Source organism: Chlamydotis macqueenii, chromosome 5 (assembly GCF_036417535.1).
Source record: "Chlamydotis macqueenii isolate bChlMac1 chromosome 5, bChlMac1.mat, whole genome shotgun sequence".
In the NCBI taxonomy this organism is placed as follows: Eukaryota; Metazoa; Chordata; class Aves; order Otidiformes; family Otididae; genus Chlamydotis; species Chlamydotis macqueenii.
Genome location: NC_141560.1, coordinates 23021477 through 23040776, shown reverse-complemented (window position 1 = coordinate 23040776; position 19300 = coordinate 23021477). Strand labels below are relative to the sequence as shown.

Sequence of the window (19300 nt, the reverse complement as noted above, 5' to 3'; positions counted from 1 at the left end):
CCCTTTTGTCTGCTGTAGCACTCCCACTGTAGCTGCTATTAAGAGCAGCAAAACTTGCTGTTCACACTCTCGCCGTATCAGCTAATCCCCAGTAGCTGGCTGTGTGTACGCTCTTCCACAAAGCAACTTTATTCCATCTTCACCGAGGGATAATCCACTGTTTGTTTGCCATGAATCAATAGGCTGCACATGGGTAGCGACTGCACAGAGCCTGGCGTGTGCCAAATTCCCACCTCATCTGCCCATGGCATTTTTTTTGTCTGTCCACACTTTTCAAGACAACGTAGTATGCAAAGTAACCATGGCGACTGCTACATGCTCAGTTTTACCTTGTAACTGTAGTGTGCTGAATAGTTGACCCACTTCCTCACATCGGTCTTGTCCTCAATGGAGATGGATCGAACAGTGGCTTTGGATGCGGAAGTGGTGGGCATGTCAAATTCCACATCTACATAGCCGACAAAACTGGAAGGCACTTCCCGGTCAGAGCCAAGCTCTAGGTGACAGAAGAAGCAGTGAGGATGGCCAGAAGCTGGAAAAAGAGAGCAAATAGACATGAAAGTTGTGTTGGATGGATCAGAAAAGACAACACTTAGGAGGAAGCAACATCACAATACTGCCAGAAACCCAGAATCTGCCTGGCTGAACTAGTTGATAGCAAGTGATGGTATTTTACCTGTTTCAATGCTGGTGGAGTTTCCAGAGGAATTAAACAAAATAACTGCAAAAAGGACTGCCAATCACTCTAGTTTGCTTTTAGTGGGTGAAAATACAAGATGTAAATCAAGCACCATAGAGTAAAGGTATTTCCCCTCTTCTGATTCCTCCAGAGTATGTAAATTGTAGCACATCCTTCTGAAATGTCATGTATTGATAATAAGGAACAGTGGGATTTGGCAGATATTTCACATTTATTTGAAACTGTTATCCCCATTTTTAGCAAAAGAAAACACACCACATAAGGTTAAATAACTTTCCTGTGTTCAAAAAGCAAATTTGTGCACAGCTTGGAAATAACTGTTTATTCCTTACTCTAACCCATGACAAGGTGGCTAGTCATTAAAGATGGCAAGGTGAGGAAGTAATCATGTTTAGCTCTGACATCTGTAGATGATAACCTTTGTTATGATTTTTTCCCCTTTGTTTTGTTGGACAGCAGCAATGTACGCTCACAGCAGAGAAAGTCAACCACATCCTGGGCTGCATCAAGAGAAGTGTGGCCAGCAGGTTGAGGGAGGTGATTCTGTCCCTCTACTCCATTCTTGTGAGATCCCACCTGGAGTACTGCATCCAGCTCTGGAGGTCCCAACAGAAAAAGGACATAGACTTGTAGAGGGTCCAGAGGAGGGCCACAAAGATGATCAGAGGGCTGGAGCACCTCTCTTGTGAGGACAGGCTGAGGGAGTTGGGGTTGTGCGGCCTGAAGAGAAGGCTCAGGGGAGACCTTATAGCGGTCTTCCAGTACCTCAAGGGGGCCTACAGGAAAGACGGGAAAAAACTCTTCAGTAGGGCCTGTTGAAATAGGACAAGGTGTAATGGCTTTCAAATAGAGGGAGGTAGGTTCAGATTAGATATTAGGAAAAAAAAAAATTTACAATGAGGGTGGTGAAACACTGGAAGAAGTTGCCCAGAGAGGTGGTGGATGCCCCATCCCTGGAAACATTCAAGGCCAGGTTGGACGGGGCTCTGAGCAACCTGATCTAGTCGGGGATGGCCCTGCTTCTTGCAGGTGCATTGGACTAGATGACCTTTGAAGGTCCCTTCCAACCCAAACCATTCTATGATTCTATGATGTTTAAAAATTAAAGTAGGGACTGCTAGTCAAGCTAGGTTGGTTTTATCTCTGACTGCTGCCAACTCCCTAACCTCTTGAGCAAGTAATTTAAGGTATATGCCTCAGTTTATCTGTCTGCAAAATGAGGATGAGAGCCTTCAAAATCACCTTGGGCTTCCTGATCGAAGGGATCCTATTATCTAAGTATGTGTAAATGAAAGTAATGTATAAATAAGTGAACAGAAATCTTGTCTGCCACTATTACAGGCTTTAGGATTTCTGACTACTTGTTCATTGGGAAAGTTCTTCTCCATACAGCTCAGCAAGGTGTACAGGACAGAGAAAAGGAAGGAGGAAGGCAGTAAAAAGAACTGGGAGAGGAAGTCCAGAAGCTCCCCCTGTGAAGAGGAGGAAAACACCCCCTGTGAAGGACTTGCAAGCCTGGTCCTTGAAAAGGAAGTCAACTCCTCATCCAGAGCTTAGCCAAAAAGTCAGCCTTGTTGACCTGAAGCTTGAAAAGCAAGATGTGGGATTTTGAGATATTACTTGACCCGACAGGATGAAATTGAGCAGTCTTTAGAGGGCTCAGGTGTTGCAACATCCCACCTAACCTCTGAAATAGAGTTGGGAAAAAAATTTCAACTTGGTGTAAGTCTGGGTAAAAAATTCATCTCAAGTCAGCCTCATATTTCCAGCCTAGCCAGAGTTTCCTCACAACTGGAAGGTTTATAAACTTAAGTCTCTGCGGCAAATCCAACGAGAGGCTATGCAGTTCAACAGAGACTGCAGAGATATGCACCACCACAGCTGGAACCAAGTTATGAATGAGTGGGTGCAGTATCGAGCACATATAAAAGCTCAAGTTCTGCAAGCATTAAGCCAGATCACTTGCTTTTCATCAGGATTAATTATCTGAAGGAGAATGCTGACTCGGTTGCCCTGGTTCTAGAGCGAGCTGGGATCTCTCTCTGACAGTGCTTCCCAGCTGGAGCACACTCTTTTTCTGGATAAAAGCAGTCCTTCAAAGATGACCCCACCCACTGTGGGCTTAGCAGCAGGTCCACGTGCTGGGCTTTTGCTTCTGGCCAGTTTTTGAGCTTGACTGTGGTGGGCACACATGTGCTGGCAGCGCCCCAGCCTCTGTCACGGGACACTTGGGTGCCATTGCACATACCTGGGAATCGCTGCTTTCTGGCACTGTGTTATGAAGATGCCTAAAAAGGAGTTTCTCCTGGCTCAAAAATTCTGTGTTCAGCACTCAGTACTGGCAACTAGCTCCCAGCCTCAAGCTCCCCACCCATTCATATCTCTTTTCCTCACCCTCTATCAGTCTCAGCAGACTCCTCATTGTAATCCTTCCTGCTCATCTGCTTTGCTATGCTTTTTCTTTCCTCTAGTTTCCCTCCTTCAGATGGCCTGGGTTGCAGCAGAGGCCCACAGCAGCCCAGGAGAGGCAGCTCTGTGCGCTGGTACAAGCCACATCCACAGCTACAAAATGTTCAGCTTGCAGCGCTACACCCCTGAGCTGACGTGCTGAGGTGCTTTTGGGCTGGATGCATGTGAAGGTAAAACCGGGAAGTGTTCAACGGGGCTTGAGCACACTGAGTGACCGGTGCTTTGGAGATCTGAGCTTTTAAACTCTTCATAATTTCAGCTAGACACAGGGAACCAGCAACTTCTCTTCCAACACACTGGAATGTTGGTGGATATTCACAGGCTCAAGAAAAAAAAAGGGAGGGAGGGAATAAGGGGAAAAAAGAAAAAAAAATTAAGGCAATACAATTGACAAAGCAATTTTTTAATAATCTAATTTCTTCTACTTGAAGTACCCACTAACAGAAAAGACCATGCACAACACTCAAAAAAATATGGAAGTTATTAATTTAAGCCAGCTTAGCGTGGCAGGCAATCAGATAAACTGATTAAGAAAGCAACTCCTCCATTGAAGCTACAGTAAAAATACCAAGCACATCAGCGTTCATTAGTGTCCCCAGTGGGAGGCACACAATGCACAACTTCTGTGGACTTTCTGTTTGTTCAACAGGCTCATTCAAGGCCTCTTTTTCTAACAGATAGGTACATTTTTTAGTAAAATCAGGAGGAAATCAACAGATTGTTTTTGTTTAGCATGTCTTGCTTCCTTGAGCTACTAACATTTCATTCTGACAATCAAGGATCTGGTAATATAATTCATATATACGCATGGATTACTGTGTTTGGAGGGAATCTGTTCCAAATGACTCTGATGTCCCAACATGTTTGGATTGAAGGATTTAATTTACTTCAGAAAGTATACCAGGCAGCATGCCTGGCATCCACAGCCAAACTAGTGCTGAGTTCAAATGTTCAGCTGCAAGACTCTGCTTAGAGGCTACATCCCTGCTTCACTGGAAGAGCATTTTCCCACAATCGAAGATCAAGTGGATGTTTTCCTAACATTCTGCTGGGGGATTAAAAAAACCCCAAACATGTGGACCCCAGCCAGCTGCAACTGAAGCTCTGCAGAGCCTGTAAATAGACTTCCTTTATCAACTGCTTTGCTCATATTAATTGTGAATATGAGAAGGGCAATAAAGTTTAACAAGCTATTTCAGAAAGGGTTTCAGCAATGTGCTCAGTACAATCCAGTCCACAGGTTTTTCTTAAGTCAAATCATAGTCAGAGTAGACACAGTCCTTCGTTTGTCATATGCTTTTCAATGTCCCGTCGTAAGCAGACACTTTGGCTACAAAATCATAGACAATGCTGATAACAAGTTCCTGCAGTGAGAGTGCAAAAGGCCCCATCCCATTAGAAAGAACAAAGAGAAAACATTTGGGTAAGACAGCGAAGCTGCTGAAATAATCCTTAACAATTTGAGTGCTAGGATACAACAACCTGAATGCAAGCAGTGAGCTTTGGGAGGGACTGTCCTGCCCTGTGGGGCTGTGGTACTGGCTGCCAGGGCAGTATGAATGCATAAGTCTGCATCTGAGGAAGGGAGTGAAGCACGAGAGGTCCAAGTAGCTACCTGGAGACCTCTGGAGTCTGCAGTGCCATGCTGCTACCTCTCTCCTGCTCTGCAGCTCCAGGCACCAGAGCAGTTAACTAGCAGACCAGACATCTACAGAGGACCCAGCGCGCTTTTAGGGATGAGTTGCAGGTGCCACAGTAAGACAGCATGACAGGTAAGTCAAGGGAATATTTTTTATAACTAGTGCTTGAGAACTGCATCATTTATAGGGACTTCTGCAAACAGGTGAAGGTGAGTTATTATATGACTTGTGGGTAGGGCTGGATACAGCCAAGCACGTGCAAGGTTGGGAGCAGACCTCACATCATTATCACATGGTCAGAAGTGTATGTGGTCTGTCAGGCAAATTGAAGAAGGAGCAGGAATCAATGCTTTTGAGAACCATTTAGATCCCTCTTTGTTTGCCATATACTTGAATTAAGCAAAACCATGGGACAAGTACTGTCAAGAAATGTAAATAGTCCCTGGGAGGCAAGGTCAGATTTAAACTACACTTGGCTTGCCCTGTCATTGCTTTGGGATTCCCTCCCTCTCACATAGCTCTTGTGTCCTGGCCAAGATAGTGCTTGCAAGGCCCTTCCTTTCCCTGAAATTATATCTGACCTGACTGGAGGGGTGAGGACACTCTCTTCCTCTCAGGATGTAAACAAATACCAACTGCCCTGCATTCTGCACAGTGACACTGATGGATAGATGCTCTGTGGCAGGGCTCCAACAGTAGCACCAAGTCTGTGATGCACTTCCCCCTGACACGGGTATATGTAATAAAGCCTCTCACTGGGAGAGATGAGATGAAGAAAACAAGAGAAACAGATCAACACCTCCCTCAAAGCAGTGATGGGTAAGGCAGCATCACCTCGCAGGAGGCAGTAGAGCCAGGAGTTCTGCCTCTTCTCATTGTTTGCTTCTGGCATGTTCTGTGATTGTGTTAAAATCTGGGGGCTTTCGTTTCCCCAGCTGTAATGTCTATTATACTGAGATCTTTGGAGAGAAGATGCCACAAAAGGCCCAATTTCACAGCATCTCATTCCCAGAGCTCATGCAGATGGCATAGTGAGATTTTCCTCACAAGCATGTTATTGCTCATCAGCAGCCTGTGACATTTCTCTTGAGTTCCCAAGCTCTCTCTACTTACGCCCTGCACTATAGAAAACACGGAGCCTTCACTTTTGTCAGTGATATCCCTAAAATTTGTAACCTATGGTATAAGCTGCCATCCTTGGGCCAAAATGTGATCCAAAAGATCAGAAGACTTGGATCACTGTTTTGTTGACATTATAGTTCAAAATCAGGATGTCAGGTATGTCAGGTATGTCCTTAGAAAGTCCCAAATCTGGTACAACACTGAATTTTCAGGGAACACCGAACACAGAAACCTATCCAGTCACCCAACTGCATTACTTCAGCATTAACATTAAAAAGTGCATCTCATTTGTAAAAAGCTATTCTAGATCAGAGCAATCAAGAAGCAGAATTCACTACGAATGAAAATAAACCCGAGTCATCTGTCTTTCCTGCACACCATGGATGAAAGGCAGGAAGTGGAATGACTAGCAGCGATGGCCAGAGGGAACAGTAGCTTGCCCAAATTATTTGCATATTTGAATATTTAGTTATGAGCATGTTACTAGAAATACAAAGACGTGGGTTTTTTTTTTGTTTGGCTTTCTCTCTTCAGGTTTAAGCTGTATTTACCTCTCTGCACTGGTTACAGAAAGTTAGCCACAAACTGGTCTTTAGAATTTTTTTTTTAATGGCTGAACAATATCTTCTGTCCTCTTACAATCCCCACTCCAGACACTTTATAGGCATTAGTTGTGGTATACACATTGAAATATATAGCTCTGGCCCAGTATGCTTGGCAATGCATGGAAAAGAAATCACATGTGCTGGAACTACAGCAATTTATCTGGGCCTGTCATTCAGGCCCGTAGCATAGTATCTTGCCTTTGCAAGTTACCTGAAAAAACCCTACTGCCCATAACAGTGCTAAGCACACAGACGTGTTTGATGCTTGAGTCCCATAATGTCCTCAAAAAAAGCAGAGACAGAGGGTATATTTTTGCATCCGGAAAACCTAAACCTGTTTTTATCATCAGCAATGTTTGTAGGATACATAAAACTACTGCAATGAAGGGCCAGATAAATGCTTCATGCAAAAAACTGATGTCCTTTGGTATACTACAGAGGATGATTTATCCCTCACCATGTAAATCCAGTATGCCCTGTCTTCCACAATACATAACTCCTTTTAGTTTACACCTGCAGAGAAGGTAGGCACCACTCACCTGAGTTTTTGTCAGGCAGTCGGTTTATTCTCCATACGATGGAATTAAAGGCATGCTCATATTTGGCAGTTCCCAAAGTTACTCTCATTACTGGCTCAGAACCAGACAGACTGGTTGATCCAAAAGTGGCCCCCTTGTTCACCTTGGCTTTCAAAGATTTCTCCCCCAGGACGCTCTCCCTGCGGAAGTTCTTCACCCACTCGTTTGGCACTGGGTAGCGGATCATCACATTTTCACAAGGGACCTGAGTTAAAGGGTCACGGTTGGAAGAGAACCCAGTGGACATCATCAGCCAGCTCTGCACCTCCACCTCAGCACCATTGATACTGGCAGCTGTCCTCAGAGTAAAAGGCAAAGTTTTCTCAGCAAAGACAGTTCTGAATCGCATCAGTTCAAACCGGCAGGCATCCAAGGGGTTGAACAGGATTATACGGGAGTTATTAAACATATCCTCATCCACACACGAATGGAACCGACAGCTGTATAATTTAATCCACTTAGTGGTAGTAGTGGGCATAATATCCTGCCTGGCAACTATTTCATTCCCTTTGATCAGGATATCATTAAGGCCCAGTCTGCATTCTGCCAGGCCAGAAAGGAAGCTGAGAACATAGATATGGGTCAGCACATTGTGCTGGAGAATCATACTGTCTCCTTTGGCCAAGATGCCATGAAACTCATCCCTGACATCAACCGTGATTTCTTCTTCTTGATAGTTTAGTCCCACCGTGCTCAGATCTGTTGATGAGGCTGGCAAGTTCATCAGTGTGTCTTGCACAGCACTGATGAAGCTAAGGAAGTCTTCATAATCTGTAGTCCCAAGTTTGATAATTTGCTCTCTCTCTGCTGTGTGAGCAATGGCTGGCTTAGGCTGATACTTCTTTTTTTCCTTGTAGGTTGTGCGGTCCAACCGCACACTGTGTATCCTTCCATTCTCATCATAGTTCTGGAGTTTGCGCTCTGAAATCTCATGATTGATTTCAAGTTTGAATTCCCGGAAAGGCTTCTCCAGTCCTTTCTCATAAAAAAGCTGTATACATCCACTGTCAGTCAGCTTGACATATATTGGTCCCCAGTGTCTGGATGACATAATATTCTTCTTCTCTGGGATCCTGAGCATCATTGGCCATCCATCCTTTGGTTGAGCTGGTGCCAGGTTAAATAAGGCTGCATCCAGATCATATGGCATCAGGGGGTCATCATCAGGCAAGGTAGGGCTGCTCACGCGATCTGGGTCTCCAATTTGGAGTTGCTTGAGCTGCTCTACAGCATCTGTATGGGTTACACTTTTGTTTGCCTCATGGAAACTGATGGTATCAGGCTCTTGATGGAGAATAATGAGAGAGTCTCTTTGGCTTTTGCCTGGAACACTGGAGACAGAAGAACTTTTGGAACGCCTGTCTCGCTCCTCAAAGAATGAGCTGAAAGGATTAATGGGTGAGGGCTGGACGTCTCGCAGAGACTCATCCAGGAAGGGATTAGTAGCACTCCATGGTGGTGTTTCAACAGAAGGCAACTTGGTTAAGGAGGAGAGATCTAGTTTTTGAATTTTGGAGAGGTCACCCAATGTGCTTTTAGGACGTTCTCTTTTCTTAAAGGATGTAGTGAGATTAAAGTTGACATCTGGAGTCTGTGTTTCTGCAGGTGGGGTGTCTGTTTTCAAGGGAGAAAGTTTCTGTGGTGAAAAACTGACTTCATTGTCATCAAAAGTCACCCAGCTGGGAAAGCGAACTGTAGTTGGGGTAGATGAATGCCCATTCATGGAGGTGTTGTTCAGCTGCCAGTTGACAGCCTCCATATCTACCTCTTCATCTTCTTGGAGAGATGAGGAATTGTCTTTAAAAGAAAGAGGGGAGGGGAGGAAATTTCAGCTAATTATTCTGAAGTTACCTAGTTCTCTCCACTAAAAGAAAAACATAGTCTGCACAATAGTTTGCATGCTCAAGAAAGGCCTATTCATATGGTAGGCAGGAAAAATAATCAAGACTTGGCTAAAATGCTGAGAAGTCTGGCAACAATTAATGAAGAAATAGATTCAGCCAGTTTTAAATGGACAGTGTAACACAGAAAAGGAATGCAGGAAGAAATATGAAAGGAATGCCAGCAATTATTGTATTGCTCTTATTCAAACATAATGACTTAAAAAAAGAAACTTAGCCCACATGTCGCAGTGATTTTTAAAAGCCTCTCTCTCTGAACTTTCAGGCTGCATTTTTTTCTCTCCATTTCTCTTCTGTCATTTGCCTGTTTTGTTCCCTCTCTCCCTTATTCTCATTATTTTCATTTCTGTCACCGTACCCTTTGCTCTACAGAAGAATCCAGTGGGGAGAGGGAATGAACACTGAGGAAGAGCCCTTCTCCACTCTGTCTCCACATACTTTGTGCATTTGCTGTTATCACAAAAGCACATGGGGGTATGGTGAAAGCATGGTAGCATTTTTTGTTTGGGATGTGTCAGCAAAGGGATTCTTTGGCTTTCACGGTGGTAAAGAGTCTGCCAGTCCTTGGATGTCTCTGGAAAATCTCTCAAAGAAGCTGTAATCTAGAGATGTACATTAGGATAAGGAAAAACATATTTTGGCTTGTATTGTGGAAGCTGTCCTCATCCTCTCTCAGGACATGGCACCTTTGACTGCTATTTTCCTAATATCAGGCTCTGCTAAGACATCTCCTGCATCATACTCTGCTATTTCAATCCCAGCTCTATCTGGAGAAGAGAGCAGCAGTGTTAATCAGGTGTTTTCCAAAATAAGCATAAATTCTCAGAGTTCAGAAATGAAAGAGCTTTCTTTCTATTTTCTTCCCACTGGGTTAATGAATCAGAGCGCTCCTCAAAATGAGCAGCCAGCATGAAATGATACTCTGCGTCTGCATCATGGATTTGTTCCATGTAGGATACATCAGTGCTAGCAGTTGTGCCTTTTGCTTCTAATAAGTCTGTATAGATCCCACATTTTACACAAGTCATTGTTCTTCAGTACAAGCAGAGAAGTGAGTGTAAAATGTAGCACTTTTGTATGGCTGTACACCTGTGATGTGAGCATATTTTACAATATTAACAACAACAACAATTTAACAACAATTTAAGTCATTATACAAATTGCTACCAGTTCCCAAAAAAAGATGAGCTTGATTGCCATTCTGCCTCAACCATAACAGACAATTTGAATTTTTATTCCAGTTACAATTTATAATATGAAATAGGGAATATTCATATTAGCCAAAGTACTGCCATTACCTCATTATAATGTCTTCGGCAACTTGATTTTCTGGGCCCCTCAGCCCAGCTGTATGGAAGTTCACTTAACCTTCTGATCTAAGGACAAAACACATCCTGCAAGTTCTAAGGGTTATTATAATTGAGAATTATATATAGAATTATACCAATTTGTTTTTCAGGCCACAGGTTTTCAGGTTTTGCCAGAGCAAAACCAAGAACAGACAGCTTTTACGGACTGTCTGTGCATTTCAAAGTGTATTTGAAAAGAAGTGGGACTATCCCAATTTCTCAGATTTTCTTCTCTATCCTGCCCTTTCACTCCCAGCTTTGCACAATGCCTCTCTGTAGTCCCTGGTACTGATTGCATCACTGGGTATCATCCACAACCACACTCTAAGTCAGAAAGTAATAAAAAATGCAACAAGAATAATCTGACGTTGTTCTGATCCTCAGGGCCGCACCAATAACTTCTGTGTTTTCTCATGCCTTTCCAGTACTTTGCTTAGCAAGCATGTAATCCTCTGAATCAAAGCAAAGGCAATGGAAAGAGGTAAAAAGAATAAACAAAGTATTAACTCTTCTGGTAAGTTTGAGAGAGGCAGATGAGAAGACCTCTTTGAGAGTCCGTGTGAAAAACACACAGAAATCACCTGACAAAATTTCTTTCTAAATTGAACAAGTTTTATAAAATAAATCGCTTATTTGATCCAAATGCCCAGAAATACAGAAGAAACATTAAGAAAAGATGGCTTATACATGTAAGCATTTGTGTAATTTTATTTTCTACAAAAATCAATCAACTGTTATGTGATTTGATAAGTGGCAAATCTGGGAAGTGAAATAATCTTTCTGTCCCAAACTAAAATCAAAAGTACATTCTTCTGCTGCCAAAGAACCATATAGTTTGGTTTACAAATATCTGAAGAATACAGAGGTGGTTCTGGAATGGACAGGTTTTTAGCTTTGTCTGTAAGAGAACGACTAATAGCAGGGAGGATAAAAATAAGAATATGCTGATGCAGCTAAGCATCCAAAGAAAGTTCCTGAGAACTGACAAAACAGTGTGTATAACCCAAGAGAAATATTGGCACCTCTGCTGCAAAGGCAAATACTGTATGGTGAAAAATCTTGACATTGCTAGAGGATGGCTTACACAATGACTTGAGATTTTTCACTTCTTGACTTTTGATGAGTTCCTGAACATGGGTGATAATGTTCAAAATGCAAATGTCCTTCAGTTTGGCAGCACCTCAGTTGGTCTGGGAGAAGACACATAAGAAAGTGATTCCCGAGATGAACGTTAGGTTTATTATTTTACTACTTGCTTTCATAACTGTTTTCAAAATTTCTTCCTACAAAATAAATCAAGACAATAGCTTGCTGATGGGGACAGAGAGTCTTCAACACAGTGTGACTCCTGCCTGAGAGAGATTAGATCTGCATAAAAAAAAAGGAAGAAGTGATCAAAAGAAAGCACTTGTTTTTTCCTTCTTGACTGACTTTGTTTTCCTAAGCAGATGACATTGATAGGTGTTCACTTTGCAAAATTAAAATATCTTTTAATTGTCTGACCTTGCCAGATTCCAATCTGACAGGTTGCTCCAGCCAGCTACAAAACACAGGAGCAGATTTACCAAGGAGGTGAAGAGGACAGTAGCTCTGTCTCCTTTCCCAGTGGCACCAGCAACACGTGAGCTCTGGGGCAAGCGGCCTCAGGCTGCCCACACAACTACGCATCTCTGCATTCATTCCCCCACATAAGTGGGACCTGCAACCAGCGCTGGCCGTAGCTTACTACATACATGCCTGAACATCATTACCACGCCATTGAATAATTTGGAAGCTTCAGTCTCTGGTGAACAGTAAAATGCCAACCTGCACTGTAAGTTGTTTGTTTTTTTTTTTTTTTTTTCCATCCACAAGCTTCTTAATGTTTTGTTGGCTTTACAAGTGTTCAGTAGCAAAAGGGTTAACAATTTTGGTACAATAGACTGGTAAACAGTGTTATAATGGATGTAGAACATCTCACCATGATCAGTCTCATGACTCATTACAAGGAAAGAAGGCTTTGGTTGTCTTTATTGTTTCATCTTTTCATTTTAATGTTTATACCATTTTGGTCAAAACCACCAGATAGTATCATGTTACTTAGCCTGGGGGAAAGGCAGCCATCCAGTTGCTAAAGGACACTGATACTGCAAACTGTTCATGACCAGAACTGTGCCACAGAAGCAGGAAGAAGATCTGAGTGTTACACACCTTTCAAAAAGAAATGGTTCTGAGCAAAAGCCTAGATTTTGAAATTTCTGAGTACTCGTCTATTTTGCCTCTTGACAGAAATTATCTCAGAGCTTCATGGCGTGGATGTTTCTGTTACCTGAATATATTAATTTACATTTAATTCAGATAGCTCTGCTTTACACTTCAGTCTGTAGTACAGGATACCCTTAACATGGTCACACCTTCCAATGAGGTACTTGCTTCCTTGATGTAACCAACACAAGTCCCTCAAAGTAACCATTGCTAAGTTTTCTGTAGGCATAGCTCAATCTATTCTAGGATACTTGCTGGGATAGTTATCTACATAAAGTCCACCAGACACTGAAATACAGGCAGGTAGTACTTTAGGCTTGACCTTTAAAGATCAGTCAGGTGAAGATGATGCCAGTTACAAAACTTGTAGTGTCTCTGTATTCATAAGCAATGATAGAAAAGCAGAAAGTGCAGACAGACAAAATCTGGGAGATACCATGGACTAGGTTGTCATGCAGTTATCTCTTCATGACAAAGGTTATACTTTCACATACTTTCTGTGACGTCCATATCTGGTCATTTCCTTGCATTTTTTTTCCATATCCAAGTCACAACTGTGTCTGTACACTTTTTTTTTTGCTGGTCCGTCATATTTCTGATCCTCCCAAGACAGACCATGTAGTTTAAAGCGAGTGGGCTATTGCTCTGAAGTGATACAACCAGACTCCTATTTCCAGCCTGGCCACTGACCTGCTATGAAAATACCTCATCACTGGCACTCTCGCAGCTTCTGGTTCTCTTCCCACTTTTTGTAATTTTTGACTGTAAGAGTGTTAAATGTGGAACAGTCATAGTTCTGCTGCACTACAGTATCCAGAGTGTTTCTAGGACTCTCACAGAACACAGTGTAAGTGTGTAAAAGTCACAGAATTGGATATAAACCTATAAGCTGATTCAATGAATATTTCTGTTATATCTTTGCACCTGGAAAGAGTTTCAAGTTTGGTACAAGCTGTGAAGCCAGGCCTGTTATTGTAACTTTTCCTGATAATGGAAAACTCTGTTAATGGTGGGAGGTCAAATGTGTCACTGCCGCAGACATCAGCATAACTTTCTCTAGCTAAACAAAGCTACAGCAGAAAAGTGCCATGGAAATCAGTTGCGAGAATCTGCATCTCAAAGCACAGAAAGCTTCCTGTCTCTGGGAAGTTATTACCTGCTTATTCTGCACAGAGGATATCCCTGTGAGGATAACAGTTATTAGCTCCACAGGCTTCCTGAGTACCTAGGCTATCAATCAGCATATGGTAACATTAAGGAAATATCTAGAAAAGTGCTCTCCCTGCTTGCATGGGAGCATGAGCTTTAGAATAGACTTTGGACACAGAAGAGGCAACTACTTTGCCTCCTTGCAAGAGGATTATGGGGAGGGGCTGGAAAGCCCCAAACCCCTTAAGCACCAACACCCAACACGCTGGGAGGTACATTTGTGAGCATTCCTGCAGATTTTGAGTGTTTCTGCAAGATGTGACATGTGGAAGAGATGACTGCTTACACAGTCCTTGCCCTCTACTCCTGCTGCTGAACACACACATATAGAAAAATTTAACAGCAATCTAGTTCTCTAGCATGTTGAACTTAATACATAAATTATTATTTTAACCTCACACTTCATGGCACAGCCAAGAGATATTTCAGAATCATCACAGACTAAGTAACCAGTAGGAGAAGGTGCAAGATGAAAGACTGAAGTCACAGACCTGATCTCTACGGCTCCATTTCTTATTTCTCCACCTCCCACCTGACAGGCTTCTCAGATCACGCTGAATGAATTAATCCTTAGATAACTTTTGAGTTTATCATACTTTATCATATTCAATCACTACATCCCTTTGAACTTGGGTATCTAAATTTAGGCCATGTAAATCAGTGGCCTGATTAAATCTCGTGTAGTTTTATCCCAAATCTGCAGTAGTTCCAATCTGAAGTACTAAATAGTCTGTTCCAAGCCTGGGAATATGATTCCTGTTGCTTGCTTAACTATTGCAAATTCATCACAGGTCTCAAAAGAAGTTTAGTTGTCAAAAGAAGTTAAATCATCAAAGAAGTTATATCACAGAGCTTGCAGCTCTATTTAAAACACAGTGAATTTCACCTATGTTCAATTAATTTATCCCCACGAGTCTCTAATCTTTGTAAGAACTGCTATATTTCATTTTAAATGGAAGCCATCATGCAGATACTAAACTGAAGATGAAATACAAATAAATTATGACTCAGCCTCTCACAGCTAGATTGCAGCAGCCCTTGTACTGCAAGAAAACTGTTGTAAAGGACTGTCCTCCAGGTACTATCCTAAAGGACCCTAGAAATTTTTGTGGACTTTGTTGATGTCTTGACATTTTCTTATTATTCTATAGCAACACAAATGTATTGTATTTATGAGAAGGCAGAACTATTACATTTCAGGCATTGGTGCTCAGCGTGCTTCATTGCTCTAAATTATTTGCCTAGTATCTCCTTCACTGGCATTGCCTCGTGCTGCTTGGAGAGGGAAGAGAACATCTTCCCAATCACCGAGCCTGACCCAACCATTAAGAGACTGCTATCAGAGAACTTGTAAGAACAGTAGTTGTTGCAGTAGGAAGTTTCATTACAACCAGCTATGTATGATGCCACTTCAGTGCCTTTTTCTCTCTCACCTGTTTTCTGCTCCTCTGTTTATTCAATTGGAGAAACTCATTAAATGAAGCCTGAAATTCAGTCAGAGTCCTGTCATTATTCTTTGAGTAAAGAAAATGTTCAATATAACAAAATCAGTTTGCTACTTAGACCTTTCCTGTGTGATTTTATTTAAAAATACTAAATATTTTTACAGTGTTATGTTTACTGAGTAGTTACAACTCTGACTTATGAAAAAAAAAATCAGATGTGATATGGAATAACTGAAACAATATTTCAGCAACTCATAACCTATGTACAATTAACTCTCCTTTTCCTTGTACACATCTCAACTATGCCATCTGCTCTTGGACATAACTGTAGTTTTGTAAAAGTTTCTTACATGTTCTACAGTCTGTAGTGTGCAGTAAGTTAGGCAATCTGAATGGATCTGGCTATTTTTAAAACAAAATGAAGCATCTGTAACACACCTTGTGCACAAAACTGGTAAATTAGGTTCCTACAGCAGATGCCCATATTCAGAAAATATGCTTTCTAAATATACTGTTTAGGTTTCAATCTGTAAACGCTTGGAAGTTAGTGTACTAATATTCTTAGAAAGAATTACAGTCAAAAGCAAAAGCACAACATATCCAGAAATCACCAAAACATTGCAGCAAAGATACATATATAGCTTTGAAATGTAAGTGTCTATGAGCCTGGGTCTCCAATTAATACCAATTTATCATTTGAACAGCACATTTCAAATTAGATGTAGTTCATGCAAGTCATGGACAAGGTTGTTAGTGTCTCGAAGCAACTGTTACATCTTCACATCAGGTAGGAATTACGTGGCAATAAGTTAGAGGCAATAATGAACTTTAAAAAGGAATACAACTCTCCTAGCTATAGCTAGAAGACATTAAGTGCTCTAAGAAAAAGCATTATTTGTCATTTAAACCCAGCTTGCTTTGTTTTTTTTTTTCAATATGGAAGGCTACTTAAAAAATAAATTGAAATAAATATGTTTTGTTCTTATAACATACTTACAAAAAGTGGAGTTGTTCTCTCACATGTTAAATGATGGCAGTGAATGGGTCCTGAAACTATTACAGAAAAGAAGGCTTTTTGATTTAAGCCCGTTGGAGAGTCACAGATCTAGAAAGCACGTGTTTTTCCTGAAGATCAGTTCATGTGCTTCTATTTGCTGGCCAGAAGGTGGTACATTAAGACTGACATAATTAGAGGAAGTCTTCAAGATATTTACAAGATTTAGACAAGACTATGCCTGTTCAAAGAATTCACAATATATAGGACATAATACTGTTGTTTTATAATTAGGAATCATTTGAGCCAAGTTGTGAACAGACCTCACGTAAGTGGCAGAGAAAGCATTAAACCTGCTTGTTCTTCCTTAGCACTTAATTCTATTAAACAAACACAATATACTTATAAACATCTTAGCAACTAAGCATACCTACATGATTCATTACAAAGCAACTTTGTTTCCATCCCTGAAGACAAAGCATAGATATACGACTGACGTATTTTGACCCAACTTTGTTCTCAGCAAGGTGTGCTCAGTCCAGAGGTTACTGAGACTATGACTCCACCCCAGCCTTTGTCATTGTTACCACCAGTGGAGTACTTACGCACCCAGTTTGGCTAGGCTAGACAGAGCCTGCGTGTGAAGGAACTGAGCAGAGCTGGGAAATACAAAGCTGAACCTGTTTCAGCAGAGGGATCAGTAAGACTGTGACAGGTTCTCTGGGGAAGAACGAACCCCTTTGCTTCATCTTTCATCCAGAAGGAGAAGAAGGAGCAAATGAGAACAACGGAAGATACGCACATGACATTTTTCAAAAGCGGTTCCTTTCAAAGTACGTTGGCCGAGATAAATGAAGTCAGTTTGCCTCTAAATGTACTTTGGACTTTGCTTCTACCCACAGAGGTCTGCCTCCCTCCGATTTTAATCAGCAGTATGTACAGCAGATCCTTCAGTAGTGGAGCTGCCACCAAAACGAGACTGCAGAGCTCATGAGGAAATATTCAAAGAGCAAATAAGGAAAGATAAATACTCCTGCTAGCCCAGGGTGTTTCAGGAAGCTCAAGATATTTGGCAAGCAGAATAAATCTGTAGCCAATCTTACAAATGCAAGGACAATCCCACTCCATCTTGGAGGAGCTGACACTAGCATGCGTTGAACAAGGTCTCTTTTACAAAGAGCAGTTGCAGAAATCTCTCATACACAGACAATACACTACTTCATTATGTCATAATTTTACAAGCAAGACATAATGGACTGTTAGCAAAATACAGAGGTTTGCACACCTCTTAAGTTTTGTCCTCGGCGCTTGAGAGAGTACCATGTGGAATAAGCCTGATGTTTGCAGCACCAGACTGCAGGTGAAAATGTGCCGACTCTCAGGGGCTGGGGTCCCAGTGAGTGGAATAACCTTCCACTGCAAATCAACACACTATGCATCAAGTTATGGATCTGAAAGACAATTGCAGTACTGCATAAGCATGGGGGTCTGGCTCTGTTGAATAAATGTGAGAAATGTTCCCATAGCCATAGGAAACTTGAAGGCAGGAGACCATCATGTGCGTTAGATGTCTGAAACAGGCTGGGTTTGCTATTGCCAGCCCATCAATTAAGAAACTGTACTGGTAGTGACCACAAATGGTAACAGCAGCTGATGACAAGTCGGTAGTCAGTGCAAAATAACAGGCTGATCTCTGATTTGTAGGTGGGTAGTTCCTGCACGACTGAAGCCAACACCACCCCAACTATCTGCTCAGTCATGCAGATTCTGTAGCAAAAAAAGAGAAGTCAGTTCAGAAGGGTGTCAAATAAGCCTACACCACTGCTCAATTTACTGCTAACAAAAATAAACACTAATGTCCTTATCTGCACATCAGTTAGGAGAAGGCAGGACTAGGTATATCAGGGAGAGAAGGAATGTGTTTTGCTTACTGAGACGCAAAAAGGTAAAAAATTAAAATTTATATTGATAGATAAAGATTTAGATCTCTATACTACAGAGAAAAACGTGATGGGGGAAAGAGGAGAAAAACAGTCATTTGTTATTTTACATCTTCAAAATGCACTATTGCCAAACACTTCTGGCTCCCCACAACATTTAAAAATAGTAGCACTAACTTCCTCATTCCTGCACTTAAGGCATTTCCCAGGATCAAGTTTTATATCATATCAAGTCAGCAGCTCACATCCTGTCTGCCAGATTTGTCTGCATATCTCAGGTTATCCGGGCAAGAGGTAGTCTTATATTTATATTGCCTTTACCCTGAGCAATACCAAAATGCCTTACAAGTTATGCCACTGTTGTTATTTCAAAAAACCCAAAGACTCATTTCCCAATTTCTAATGTAAGGCTCTGTGGAAACTTCAACTTTGGCTATGTATGTTAATAATTTAGTTACCTGATTAACTGTAAAGACAGATTTGTTCCACAGACAAGACAGCTGATACACACTTATAAATTATGGAAGTTAACAGTGTTCCACTTTTGCCTGAAGCTTATGGTAATATTTTTTCCCCCATTTGTCATGCAAATGTTTTCTGTTTATAATGCAGAGAAGACCATGTAACTATGCGAGGGCAGCCAGTTTGGCCAGTCCTTCCTGACTCAAAGCGTGTGGGAGCTCCAGGCTACAGTGAGGTTTTATGAATTAATAAGTGCCATGCTCAATGCAAAGGTGAGAGGAGCTACAGCAAAGCCATATGTAGGTAAAGGGGTTTTTTTCATTGCTAGAGGGATTTTTGACACATAACACAAAGGACTGAAGTAGACTAGCTCTCACACTAGAAACAGTGTGAGAAAACAGAAAGGACAGCCTAATCTACGTGTCATGCCTGACCCATGTAGATGTTGCTGAGGATGCACCTGCCAAAGCAACACCCCACCCTCAACAAACAGTGATAATTACAGGTGCTTGAGAAGCAGCATGATGCAAAGGATGTGACATAGGAATGGACTGCAAAAGGCCTAGGTGCTAATCTGAACTATAGGATTGTCTAAGTGACCTTCAGCTACAAATTTATGCCCTCTGTTCCACAAGTTTTCTC

At 41.7% G+C, this 19300-nt stretch overlaps 1 protein-coding gene across 2 annotated transcripts in view; it reads right to left on the bottom strand.

The window, feature by feature from the left end:
• STON2 (stonin 2) overlaps window positions 1–19300 on the bottom strand; it is an 81121-nt gene that overhangs the window by 5363 nt on the left and 56458 nt on the right. For both annotated transcript variants that reach the window (XM_086749322.1, XM_086749323.1), the window contains exons 5-6: window positions 7076–8911; window positions 330–532 (exon numbers count right to left, since the gene is read on the bottom strand). In XM_086749322.1, the coding sequence (XP_086605448.1) occupies window positions 330–532; window positions 7076–8911 (2039 nt within the window). The remainder of the gene's footprint in view (window positions 1–329; window positions 533–7075; window positions 8912–19300) is intronic.